The sequence below is a fragment of the Homarus americanus genome, unplaced genomic scaffold, assembly GCF_018991925.1.
Source record: "Homarus americanus isolate GMGI-L3 unplaced genomic scaffold, GMGI_Hamer_2.0 scaffold42442, whole genome shotgun sequence".
Classification (NCBI taxonomy): Eukaryota; Metazoa; Arthropoda; class Malacostraca; order Decapoda; family Nephropidae; genus Homarus; species Homarus americanus.
Window position 1 is genome coordinate 114,300 of NW_024742103.1, and position 13,848 is coordinate 128,147.

The 13,848-nt window shown below is 41.5% G+C and overlaps 1 protein-coding gene across 1 annotated transcript; it reads right to left on the minus strand.

The window, feature by feature from the left end:
• Window positions 1-4,583: 4,583 nt before the first annotated feature.
• On the minus strand, window positions 4,584-12,995 carry LOC121876493. The gene is made up of 2 exons (XM_042381619.1): window positions 12,886-12,995; window positions 4,584-6,425 (listed from the first exon to the last, which is right to left on the minus strand). Exon 2 carries the CDS (start codon window positions 6,419-6,421, stop codon window positions 4,724-4,726), a length of 1,698 nt encoding a protein of 565 aa, XP_042237553.1. The 5' UTR covers window positions 6,422-6,425; window positions 12,886-12,995; the 3' UTR covers window positions 4,584-4,723.
• Between the last annotated feature and the right edge of the window lie 853 nt (window positions 12,996-13,848).

Genomic DNA, 13,848 nt, shown 5'->3' on the forward strand with positions numbered 1-13,848 from the left:
TTTTCCAACTGTAAAATGCTTACCAAAATTTTCATTGCCATTTCCTGCACCGGGGCTTGCCAGTAGTGTACTTTGAAAAGAAATTCATATTTATAAAAATTTACCTCGGAATACAACCAGCATTGATTTTGATTTTATATAAATTTGTATTATTCAGTGTTCCTATATAAAGTATCTTGACCAAAAAGTTTGGGCCCAAGAGTCTTCCACAAAATGGATACTATCACAAACTTGTGTCCCAGGAAAGCATGTAATGAATCATACCGTACTAGTTTGGTTTAATTACCATACTCATATTTATTTCTGCAGTTACCTGTATAGTCATGTAAATAAAAAATTTCAATTTACAGAAACTTTAAATGAGAAAGCGGCATTTGGCAACTACCCAACTCACTTTATTTTTTTGAGGTGGAACATAAAACACAAAATAATAAATAAATGCTAAAGCAGTTTACCATAAGAAACATAACAATTGTGTTAACTGAAGTAAATATCGAATACAAAATTTGAACTGAAATAATACACCTTTTCACATATCCGTTGAGACATTGTTACATAACTATTTGACAAATTTCATAACCGATTGACAGACAGAAAACATATCGAATGACAATAAAACATAACTGTTCGTTCATGCTAACGGAAATGATTGTCATAAGTTATGAAGTTGACAGACGTGAACAATAAACCAACAGTCTACATATAGTTTGAGAAAGTAACAATTGGAGAATGACATACCACCAACAGTTATTTTAGATTGTCATTCAATGTGTGTTCTGTCTGTCATTCGGTTATGAAATTTGTCAAATAGTTATGTAACAATGTCTCAACGGATATGTGAAAAGGTGTACTCATAACCACCATGTTTATGCCATGTCTCTAATGAACAAATATAGCCCATATTCACCGCCTCAAAGAACAGTGACGTAAGGTGGGAACGTCCACAAAACAGGTGTGCTTAAATAAACATTTCTTGATATCTTTTCCCCTAGTAACAATTAGAAAATTAATTGCCATTTATACTCTGAAGGTACAGTCTCGTTCAAGATTCTTCGAACACTGCTGGAGACAGTTGACAACTCGAGGCTGTTTGTTTACTGTACAGTACTGTAGTACGTAGTAAAAATTATGAATAAATGAAAAGGTGATCGGTGACTTAATTCCGCCTTGCTTAATTTAATGGTTGGGCTTTGTTGTTTCATATATTATACCTGTACTACATACTATTGTAAACAAATGGCCTTGAGATGCCAGCTGTCTCTAGCAGTGTTCGAAGAATCTTGAACGAGAATGTAAGTATTGCATTATTTAGCATCCGAGAATAAAATATAAAACATTAAAGATTCCCGTTATCCAGTCATTTGTCATGGATGAAAAAAAGTAAAACTTGGTTAAATTGCTAACTTCTATGAACCCTTATTCAATTAATAATTTTAGAGTAAAACTATTTATATAATGTTCTAAAAATAAAGTAATTATAAACAAGGAAATAAGCCATATGCAGAATATTCTACAATAGAAGTGTCATCGGTTTTTGTTGCTGCATCATCTTGGACTGGCCATTTTATTTACTTTTTCCAGCACACATTTTCTTTATCTTTAAAGCATGGGATTGGGACTTGCCGGTAATACACATTTTAACCCTTTCACCGCATGGCTCGACTTTTTGCACATTTTTATTTTTTCCTTCACTGCATAATTTGACTTTAGTCCATATTCGTAAAAAATCTTTGTTAACGCTCGACTACAGTCCTTCAGGGTTTGAATTACGCGCTGGCCCAATAGATGCGGTCACCTAGCGAAGACTGGGGCAAGCTGAAGCTCCCGCCATCAAAACGCTAGGAGTCAACATTGCTGCTCTGTGTTTTGCCCAGTTTCCCGATTTTTATGACTAATAACTGTTTATATTATACAGTCAACCCTCACTTTACGCGGTCCCACATTCCGCGTTTCCACGTTTACGCGGTACTCTGCCGGAACCCGGGATGCTCACATTCTGCGGTGCATGTACCCCTTTATGCGCAGAGAGGCTGGCGAGCCACGCCATTTTTGGATCCAAACCTCCCACCATCCGCCATGTTGTGTAAAAGCGCAACCAGGGTGCGCACAAGGTCGCCCAGTCATCAAAACATTACCGAGTTCTTCACCCGCCACCCACCACAGCCGGCCCAAGTCAGTGATAATTATAGTTAGGATATGGACTTATATGGACTTTGAGGGGTTTGACAAAGAGGCCCTGCAAGCCTCTGTGTTGGTTAGTGATACAATTGATACAAGTGATACAGGTGAGGGCCAATAATCTGCCCTCTGCCTCGGAACCAACCCCCCATCCCCGTGTGCCCAGCCATCTTTTCTACTAATGTAAGTGTTAAAAAACCTAATATTATTGATATTTCTCTTAATTATTAATTGTGTGCGCATACCATCATAAAATTAAGAAGTTATTTTTACTACAACATAGTTGTGTGTCGTCAAAAAGTGGAGTTTGGGGGGTCGGCCCGGTTCAATTAATCCCATATGTTATGTTGTTCACTTTACGCGTTTCTCACTTTCCGCAGTACCCTGTGGGTTGTATTAACCGCGTAAAGTGAGGGTTGACTGTATATATAATGTTAGTATTTATTATATAGATTCAATACTAGCACTTGGAGTGTGAACGAGGTAAGTTGGGAAGTGAAATTATTTCTTGCATCGGCCATGATGGAAAATTATGACATTGTTTATTCATGTTTTCTTTTTGGAGAATAATGGTATACTGTATAGTGATATTTTAAGTTTAAGAGTGTGCTTTATGAAATATGTATTAGAAAGCAATAGTGCATAATGAATAAAGCAGAAAGGAAACATAAGATAAGAGGAAATAGAGCAACACATAACCAGAGAACCAAACACGGCATACAATATTGAGACGGGTTTCCTAATACTTTGCCTTTCAGAAATGTCTGGAATATGCGAGTGAGTAAGGCGTGTAAAATGTGAAAGGAAAATCAAGTTTTTTTTAATGAATATATCTGAATTTATTCTTTACCTATACAGTATATGTATAATATGGACACGAAGTAGTACCTTAAGCTGTGTATTCTTATATTACTCTATTAATTATGTTTAGTAAAGTATTACAGAACATGTATTAATCCTATGTAATGTTTCCATTTATTATGCACCATGTTATGTATATGTATTATCATATTTACATATCATGTATTCAGCTTGTGAACGCTAGCATCTGTGCATGCCAGTGCGGAGTGATACATGGCGTTGAGATCGCTAGTCCTTATGGTGTGGAAGCCACCGTTTATTTGTTCCTCAGTATTTGTCTCCCATAAGAGAATAAGAACCAATTTTCAAGATAAGTGTTTGCGTACACCCTCAGTAGTGTAGAACATTTTGGGGGTATCTAAGACAGACATAGATGGTGCAGTGACAGACAGAGTATGTATTTCCAAAGGTGGTTTACTTCCTTGTCTTACAATCAAATTCATCCTTGTAATCTTAATTTATATTGTGTTCTAGTCCAATAAATAACAAGTGCATTAGAATAACTAGTCTATTCCAATCTTTTATTTCATTTACCCACTAACATTCTTGTCTGTGCACAAGTGATTTTTGCATTTGCCCCTTTTACCTTTTGCCTACAAAAATATGAGGGAATGCCAGAAAAAGTTAGGTAGTGAGAAATTTAGCTCGGCAGTTAGTTAATATACCATCTTACTCCAACGGCATTCAGCCCACTGGTCAGTCACTCACTGGGCTCCCGCCGCCAAGTTACCAGATACCAATGTTTGAATACTGAAAACCCTGACATCACCTCATTGGACGATTATACACTAAATACTTTATTATTCTCCTGGACACTGTTATTAAGTCTACAAATAAGCTTTCCCCGAGTCATCATTCTCCTACAGTCACTGTATACGTTAATCCTCAAACTTGTGTAAAGGCAAGTACACTCATCACTCACACAGACACTGAGCTGGTTGCCAGACTGTCCAATATCTTTCCATTTACTCTCATGTACTGTATGGAAAACTACAAAAAATTATACAGTACAGTATTTAGAATGCTTAAATATTTAGTACTGTAAAGTAGTTTACTTACTGTACAGTATTTTGTAAATTAGATTTTCTGTTCATAAGTACTTTACTGTACTGTACTACGAATTACTTTATCAACATTATTAACCCCTTCACTACAGAGATGCCACTTTTAATATTTTATTTGGACATCATCATATGGTTTTATTCAGCTCAGAGGTGACCCCATACACATAGGATTAGTAGATTGTCTCCCCTAATATCTTTATAATGTGCAGTATTATTATTAAGATCAAACCAGGTTGTTAACAAGTTTATTAAATAGGACAATTCATAAGATTTATAGGCTGCTCCAAGACTTGTGTACAGTAATTTTATTGAGTATGACAAACATAAAAAATTATGATCACAGGACTTAAAAACTGAAGAAAATTTTTTTTAATTAAACAAATTTTTTTATTAAGATTAGGTTGAGAAAAAAAAAATAATTTCCTTCCTTAAGAAATTTGTCAAAGTAACTTCAAAGAGAGTTTATTTTTAATTTCCTGCTTAAGTACGGTAAGTTAGCAGTGCAGAATGTGGTTGCAAAAAAGTCAAGCTGGATTGGAAATTATATAATGTACTACAGTAGAACCTTAAAATAAAGACAAGAATCATACAAACAGGAACATCATCTTATATAGATACAACTACGTAGCTGCAGGGTACTGTAAAGCTTGGAGAGTTTCCTGTTGCTTACGATTTCTTTCCCATCGATAAACTTTTGCTAGATAACCCACACAGAATGATACCAGTATTAAACACACTAAAACTGAAGCAGAAATTATTACATAAATCTTCCACCCGGAACTTTCTAAATGTTCATCTGTTGCATCAGTCGGCCCTATTTCTTCATTTTTTTCAAGAGGCAGTAAATTTATGACCTCATAATTACCATCACTTTCTGAAAGGTCCAAATCATAAGTTGTTTTACTGATATTTTTTGGGGTTTCTGCAGTTTCAGTAATGTTAGCATGTGAGATTAGAGGAGCTGGATTAATTGTTTCCACATGTTGGTGTTCCTTTTGATATTTGTCCTTTCTCTTTTGTTCTTCAATTAGTTTTAAACCATATAATGTTGAGTTCTCTTTGTTGTGTTTTAAGTCCCTCTCACTTTCTATATATGGATTCTCTTTTTCCCATGTTAGAACATTTTCTTTTTCCTCATAATCCTGATTTACTACATATATAATTAAAGAATACAGTGTATATAAAGTGTTAAAATATTTATAACCATTCCTATCGAAGATACCATCAGCATTCCCCTCATTTTTACCAATATTATCTATGTCCGTATGTGCCAAAGGACTGTCTTTTCTCTTTTGTTCTTCAATTAGTTTTAAACCATATAATGTTGAGTTCTCTTTGTTGTGTTTTAAGTCCCTCTCACTTTCTATATATGGATTCTCTTTTTCCCATGTTAGAACATTTTCTTTTTCCTCATAATCCTGATTTACTACATATATAATTAAAGAATACAGTGTATATAAAGTGTTAAAATATTTATAACCATTCCTATTGAAGATACCATCAGCATTCCCTTCATTTTTACCAATATTATCTATGTCCGTATGTGCCAAAGGACTGTTAATTCTGTCCATCATTTTAAATTGTTTTTCCTCAATATCATAATGATTCTCTGAATATTTGGACCTTTCCTCATTTGACGTGGAACTTTCTTTGAAAAAATTATCATCATCACTACCATCAAGATATGTGGCTTCCATTTGTTCATCATTCCTATGACTTTCAGAAATAAGATCATATACATTAATTGTTTTTTTGTCTCGTGTAGTTAACTTCTGTACTTTATGTTTGTCTCTAGTATTTAAGTATTGTTTCTTCACTATATTTGTTTCCTGGATATCAGGTATAGGCAAATAATGTTCAGTAGTCTGTTTCTCAAGTCCTTGCCCATAACCTTGAGTGTTAAGCTGCTCCTGTTTTGACATCAGATGTGTTTCAACACCTTTGAGACTAATTTTTTTATCAGATTTACTTTCTAGATCTTGTAAAGTTTTGAGGAGTGTTGCGGTTATTCCTGTTAGTACATATGAATTCCTATTACGATACTTTGATACCCTTAACTGCTGCTGAATAGAACTCTGTAGAAAAATTGTCGAACCTTTTGACTGGAGCACGATTCCTTCACCTCTAATATGTGACTCTAAATGTTCTTTACTTTCCAACTTGGGCTCTTGCAAACCAGTACTCTTGCTTATCTTGTCATATGATAACTCAAGTAATTCTTTTGATGTACTCTCATCATTGGTAGGCACTACAAAGGCGTGGTAACCTGCCCATAGTACCAGAAAGCTGATAAATGTTACCATAGTGAAGACCATCATACTGCTGTAAAAGACATTGGATATAATTAGCACTAACGCATGAAATGATGGGCTTAACATATAAAATATATATCAACAAGACTTTAAAGGTTGGGACCAATTCATGAGTTAGCTACACCTTCACATCACAAATAAGTCTTTAAAACCAAATAAAGCAATTAAAGTAGAATACTGCATTGGCAGGCTCTCACTTTGCCCTTCATCTGGGTTAGTCATATTGAATTTGAGACAACCATCCAGTTCCAGCCATGACATTTCTAACCACACCCTGCAAAATGCAGTGTACTTGGCAAATGCTGCAGCTTCTGAGAATGGGAGGGGGATTTACTACTAAGAGCAGAGACGTTACCGAGAAAAAATTAGGGCTTGAATGTCATGTACACTAATACTGACACGTTCCTTGATAAGAGAGAGGAGTTTAAAACACTACTGAAGGTACACCAACAGATATTGTAGGAGTCGCCGAACTGTTATACAAGAACAGGAGAATCGACCCAGAGGAATGCGAGTTCATTATTGCTGGATATGACTCATTTATGAACCATTCTCAAGAAACTTGCAAGAAGGGTGTGGTTATCTATGCTAGGCAAGACCTTGGGGTCAGCCAGGCGAGGGTACAGGGAGAGAATGTTTTTGAAGAGTCCAAGTGGTGTAAAATTAAACTAAAGGGAAGGGATTTACTTTTTGTCGGGTGTATCTACAGATCCCCAAACTGTGGCCCACTAAATCAAAGGAACTTAAGAGCCTTAATAGACAATGCAGCGATGCTCAACCCTAGCCACCTCCTTATCTTGGGGGACTTTAACTATGGCGACATCGACTGGAGAAACGAGTTCACCCCAAGTGACTTGAATAACCCTGCTACTCTTTTTGTAGAAACTCTGAGAGATAATTTTCTGTTCCAACATGTTAGAGACCCAACACATTACAGAGGGGAACAAACATCCAAGCCACTAGACCTCAACATAACAAACGAGGAGGGTATGGTGGCCAAACTGGAACACCTTGCCCCAGTTGGCACCAGTCACTATATAGTGTTGTCATTCAGATTTAACTGTTACCTAGTTCAAGATAAGGCCAGGCCAAGGTGGAAATATTACAGGGGAAATTACAACGGGATGAGGGAAGAGATGAGGGATATCCACTGGCCCGACTCATTAAGGCACATGAACGCAGACACTACGCTGAATATGATAACTAGTAAAGTAACCCATTTGATCGATAAATACATACTCAAGACCAAACCCAGTTCCTCTAGGAATACGAGGGGATCCCTACACATGAACCACGCGGCGGTCGACAAAGTTAAGAAGAAAACCCAGAAATTCAAGACGTGGGTTAGGTCAAATGATGAGCAGGACAGGAGGATGTATGCAAGAGCCAGAAACCAAGCAAAGATAGAGTGTAGAAGGGCTGAAAAGGAGTTCCAGAGGCTGGTTGCAAGAGAGGTCAAGTCAAACGCAAAGGCGTTTTACCGCGATGCCAAGTCGATATTAAAAACGCGTGTAGGAGTATCAGACCTGAGATTTGAAGATGGTAGTTACGCAGATTCTGACGAGGATAAAGCTGAGGCATTTAACAGCTTCTTTTCCTCGGTGTTCACAAGAGACGATGCGATTAACCTTCCTGCGTTTGAGGACAGACGGTTCAACACAGCACTGACCCACACTGTGTTCACAGAAGAGGGTATAAGAAATAAACTGTCAAAGCTCAAGGTCCATAAGAGTCCCGGCCCTGACATGGTGTCATGGTCACGTTGACTGCTGATCTATTTAACTAATGATTCTTATTAAACTCCACGCCCGCAAAACATGAGTGAGTTAGCAACCCCTGAGAAGACGTGTTTTTTCCCCATACACGCTACACTTGGGTTCCCTCCCAGAGTCCCGCCTTTGTGAAGACAGTTGTCAATGCGTTGTTATTCCACTTTCTCCTGGGAAGCTCAATCTTGAATTAGTCTGTGTAAATCAACTCAAGTAATTCGCTAGACCTTTGTCAACTGAGGGTCATCTTTGAATGAGTAACAGTTAGTTTGTTTGTAATTATTGTCATTGTGTGAGTAGCGATCACTGGCAACTCAGGGGTATATATACCCTAAGACGGGCCAGAGAGAGTGCTCTCTGACGCTGCTTCAATATTTCTCCAGGTATGTTTATGTGTAGCCATTCAGTAAATTCAGTCAATTGTAGTGAATATCAGTGTTCACCAGTGTTCATGATTTAACAGTTGAATTGTCATTCACCCAGTGTGGAAGTAATATAACGTAAATACATCTGTCATCTAGACAAGAGAGTTTGTTTGTGTTGTCATGCTCTCTGACGCTGCTTCAATATTTCTCCAGATCCCATTGATTCTTGCAACCATTCAACAACGGGCCCGGACGTAGTAAATAACCAGCAGGGATCATATACAAAACGATGGCACCGATGCGGCCTGATTAATGTGCCCCACAGCTTCGTTGGGCCAGACCCACCATGTGTCTGGCTACCCCACAATAACAACGGGCGTGAGCCCCAGTGCTCTACCCTGGGTTACTCCTTGGAAGTTTATGTCCACAGAGAGGGTTGTGACATGTATGTTAGGGATAATTAGATGGAAATAATTATCCCATGTTGGGTAGTGGACCCCTGTATATGCTAGTTTAATTATTAACGAGTATGTTGAGTAAGTACCGAGTTTGCACTAAGCCCAGGAGTTGAGCCTGGTAATTATATGATTAATACAATATCTTTCCCCATTGATTGCACATTAATAAACTTGTTTTTAGAGTACTTTAGGTGTATTCCTTTCTCCCGCAGTATTTTACCTTTATTTCCATCCAAGTGACTTGATACCAGAATTACCATACCCATGCGCCTGGGCCCTCGACCATGCTACCAAAAGAAGGTCCATGCTACCAAAAGAATAGGTGACGGAACTGAGTAAGAGTAAGACTAAGAGAAGTAAGTAAGATGAGGGTGGTGTAGAGATACAGAGAGGGAACCCGCGCCCTCACATTGGTGGCAGCGCCAGACTCGCGCTCTCACATTGGTGGCAGCTTGTTTGTTGTTACCCCCCCCCCTCACAATGGTGCATCCTAGAGTGCTAAAAAGAGTTGAGCAATGAGCTTGCCGAGCCCCTGAATATCCTGTTTTGTAAATGCCTGGATGAACGAAAGGTACCCGAGATATGCTAGGGACTGTCAGTTGGTCGAAAATGTTCAAAGGAGGGCCACCAGACTGGTGCCTGCACTTTGGCACCTCAGCTACCCTGAGAGATTGAAGTGCCTGAACTTGCCTCTCTTATACTACAGACAGGCAAGGGGTGACCGAATTGAGGTGTATAAGCATCTCAAGGGGCACTACTCAGTCGAGTGTCCTTACTTGGAGCTGGAGGACGCTCGCCCCACAAGGGGTCACAGCTCAAGATTGAAGAAGCCGCAAGTCCAGAAAACTGAGGGCAAACTTTTTCGGAGTGAGAGTTGTGAACTCTTGGAACAATCTACCAGAAAGTGTTGTGACAGCACCAAGTGTGAGCTCTTTCAAGACAAGACTTGACCAACACTGGAGCAGGTTCAGGTACATTCAGGAGCCAGTGCATGCCCAGTATTTGCCAACAGTGCGTGACAGAGACGTGACCGATCGCTCAAGCAGCTAACGAGCAGATCATTTGGTGAAGAGCATAAAAGAAAAGGAAAAGTAACAGACATGACTGATCGGCTAACGAGCCGATCGGTGGTGAAGAGGATAAAAGTAAAAAGGAATAAGGTTTTAGGGAAACAGGTTTTATGACCTGATTCGGTTTACCAGCCATCTGACATTCATGGCAAGTTCTACAGTGTCTGGCAACATCACCTTTCATTCCAGGCCAGTAAAAATGTGACAAAATCGTCTTGTATGCTTGTAGTGGATTTCTCCCCTACAAACGCTGTTTGTCGCTGAGTAGCCGACCCCACCAATTCCCCAGTGTATGCCTCGTGGTCTAGGTCAACCAGCGTCGCCATACATCACGGAGCGGGGGTCAACTACTAAGCCACGCCTACCCCCCGCTACTTAAGACCTGACCTCGTGGTGACCTGTCTCTTTCTACCCACACCAACCAGCCAGCAACACCACCTCCTCCTCCTCCTCCGCCTGCCTGGTGGTCCTCGCTCCCGCCGGAGAGCATAGCGACCCACAAGCTGGTCCTCCTCTGAGCACCCTCACCAACCAGCTCTCTCTACATCACGCTTGTAACCATGCTGCCTTCCCAGCACCAAGCTGCATTGTACATCCAATACAACATGTATATAGAGAGCACATTGTGAGTTTACTTTCTCCACCCCATTCTGAGTGTGAACCAAACATCCTAAAAACCCCACAATTGGTGACCCCCGGAGATTCGCACTCACACAGGATGGAGGAGAAACTGATCACGCTCCCAGTCTTCAAGCAACATGGAAGACTGGCTTATCCACACAGAAGCAGCTCTCATCGGCTCTACAACTACTGTCTCTACACCGCAGGTTAGACACCCTAGAGCAGCTCTGCTACTCTAAGCAGACAGTCGCTCCTCTTCCGACCCCAGCACACCCGTCCTGCCTCAGACGCCGACCCCGGCCCAGCAGTAACCCCTGCCGCCCCTGATGCGGCCCCTGCTCCTGACGCGGACCAACACACCCGTCCTGCCTCAGACACCGACTCTGGCCCAGCAGTACCCCCTGCCGCTTCTCCTGACGCGGCCCCTGTTCCTGAGTGCGGACCCACACACTCCTCTTTTCTCCCTCAGGTACTCCCTGCTAATGTCCTGCACCCTGCTGCTGTCATGGACCCAGCTGCTGTCACGAGCCCTTATCCGCTTCTGCTGACGCAGCCCCTGCTCCTGACCCAGGCCCACACACCCCAGCAGGCGCATCTGACGACTCTGTACCTGCCGTGAGGGAAGAACAAAATTCATCGCCTCCACACACCCTTTTTCTCCCTCTTTACTCCCACAGATATTGTGTATCTAGACAGTTGTGTCCAGCGACCGGCTCATCCACGCCATCGCCGTTGTCTCACATGAGGCATGCACCGCCCGTTCTGCCTCACATGTGCTATGCAACCCTGCAGACAACAAGTCTCCTACACCGCCTGGAGGGAAGGGGGAGTATTGTAGTGGATTTCTCCCCTACAAACGCTGTTTGTCGCTGAGTAGCCGACCCCACCAATTCCCCAGTGTATGCCTCGTGGTCTAGGTCAACCAGCGCCGCCATACATCACGGAGCGGGGGTCAACTACTAAGCCACGCCTACCCCCTGCTATTTAAGACCTGACCTCGTGGTGACCTGTCTCTTTCTACCTACACCAACCAGCCAGCAACACCTCCTCCTCCTCCGCCTGCCTGGTGGTCCTCGCTCCCGCCGGCGAGCATGGCGACCCACAAGCTGGTCCTCCTCTGAGCACCCTCACCAACCAGCTCTCTCTACATCACGCTTGTAACCATGCTGCCTTCCCAGCACCAAGCTGCATTGTACATCCAATACAACATGTATATAGAGAGCACATTGTGAGTTTCCTTTCTCCACCCCATCCTGAGTGTGAACCAAACATACTAAAAACCTCACATGCTTTCCTTACTCCTAAATGTCCTCCCAAAAAGTCGTGTGCCAACTTCAAGATTTCTCCCCGGTGACATCCAGGAGTCAACCTGATTGCACAATATTCCACTCATCAGCAGCACCAGATACAGACCAGAACTTCCTCGCAAGTAACCCTGAATCCATGTAGTAACAAACAGGCAAGCGAGCTGATTCTTCCACATCCACAGCCTTCCTACATAGTTCAACAAATTCGGGGTCACTCTGCTGATCATCTATCAGTTTTTCCCAAGTGACAGGTACTTTCTGAATGGTCAAAGGCAGGCATAAGTCTCGAATGTTTTGTCACATCAAACAATTTTGTCTCAGATTCTAAAGGCAATGCCTGTAAGTCTCGTATTCTACCGCTAGCCTGTGCTAACTCTAATTCAAGCTGCTTTTCAAGCTCTTTCCTTTTCTTCTTTCCTTCAAAGCCAACTCGTGCTCCATTTCTAACTTTCTTGTCTCTACTTCTTCCTTGGGATCAAATGCACGCAAAGTCAGTGCCCCCCTCGGTATTACCTCATTCACAAATAATGCGTCGGCAGGTCAGTCGTCAATATTAACCATATATTCTAAGTTCATTCAATTTGGTTCCATTTTACCAACAAAATCAGAATAAAATACAATTAATGATACAACTACTGTGTATGTGTTGACATTGCATCTATGAAGCTGCAGGAAATAACGTCGTCTAACTTTTTAAAATCGTTCCTGATATTGATCATGGTCAATTAGGATAGTGCCCCGGTGTTGGTTAAGTTAGGATGGGGCGGTTAGCACCAGAAACGAAGGTCAGAGTCGTTCGAATCACAGAACTATAGAAAAACTATATTTTGGAAAAATCGAAACCTGGCTACTATCATAAATTAACCTTGATCATAATTACCTTTACATTAAGTAGATTAGAGTCATCTCGTACTTCGTAATTGCTCTATTTATATCTCAGGCACTGAGTTCCTTGATATGTTGTTCCTCGTGGAGCCTCTCACCCTTCTGGTGACTGGTGACTCTGGTTCTGTTGACTTGAACCCTTGCGATAGCAAGTTTTAGCAACTATCATCTTTTATTAACCATAAAAGAAAGTAAATATGATTTGGAAATAATGAAAAACAAACAAAATTAACACTTTTGTATAACTACCTGGTAGTGTTTTAGTTTAGCAGTCAATCACTAGATGACAGTAGCGACGGTCATATCGGTCTATTCGGTGACATGGAGGCGCCATGTTGTTGCTCATCCTTACTCATGCCTCACACAACCTTCCATCTTCAGAGCCTCTCACCCTCACAATCACTCACAGCCTTTCACCCCCACACAAGCAAATCACGCCATCCAAGCCTCACACCCTCACAGACATGCAGCATCACAGCAGTTTCACACACCCTCACAGGCATACAGCATCACAGCAGTTTCACACACCCTCACAGGCATACAGCATCACAGCAGTCTCACACACCCTCACAGGCATACAGCATCACAGCAGCCTCACACCCTCACAGCCATGCAGCATCACAGCAGTCTCACACCCTCACAGACATACAGCATCACAGCAGTCTCACACACCCTCACAGGCATACAGCATCACAGCAGTCTCCCACACCCTCACAGGCATACAGCATCACAGCAGCCTCACACCCTCACAGGCATACAGCATCACAGCAGTCTCACACACACCTCCCACAGGCATACAGCATCACAGCAGTTTCACACCCTCCGCAGGCATACAGCATCCACAGCAGTCTCACACACCCTCACAGGCATACAGCATCACAGTAGCCTCACACACCCTCACAGACATACAATGTCACAGCAGTCTCACACACCCTCACAGGCATACACCATCACAGCA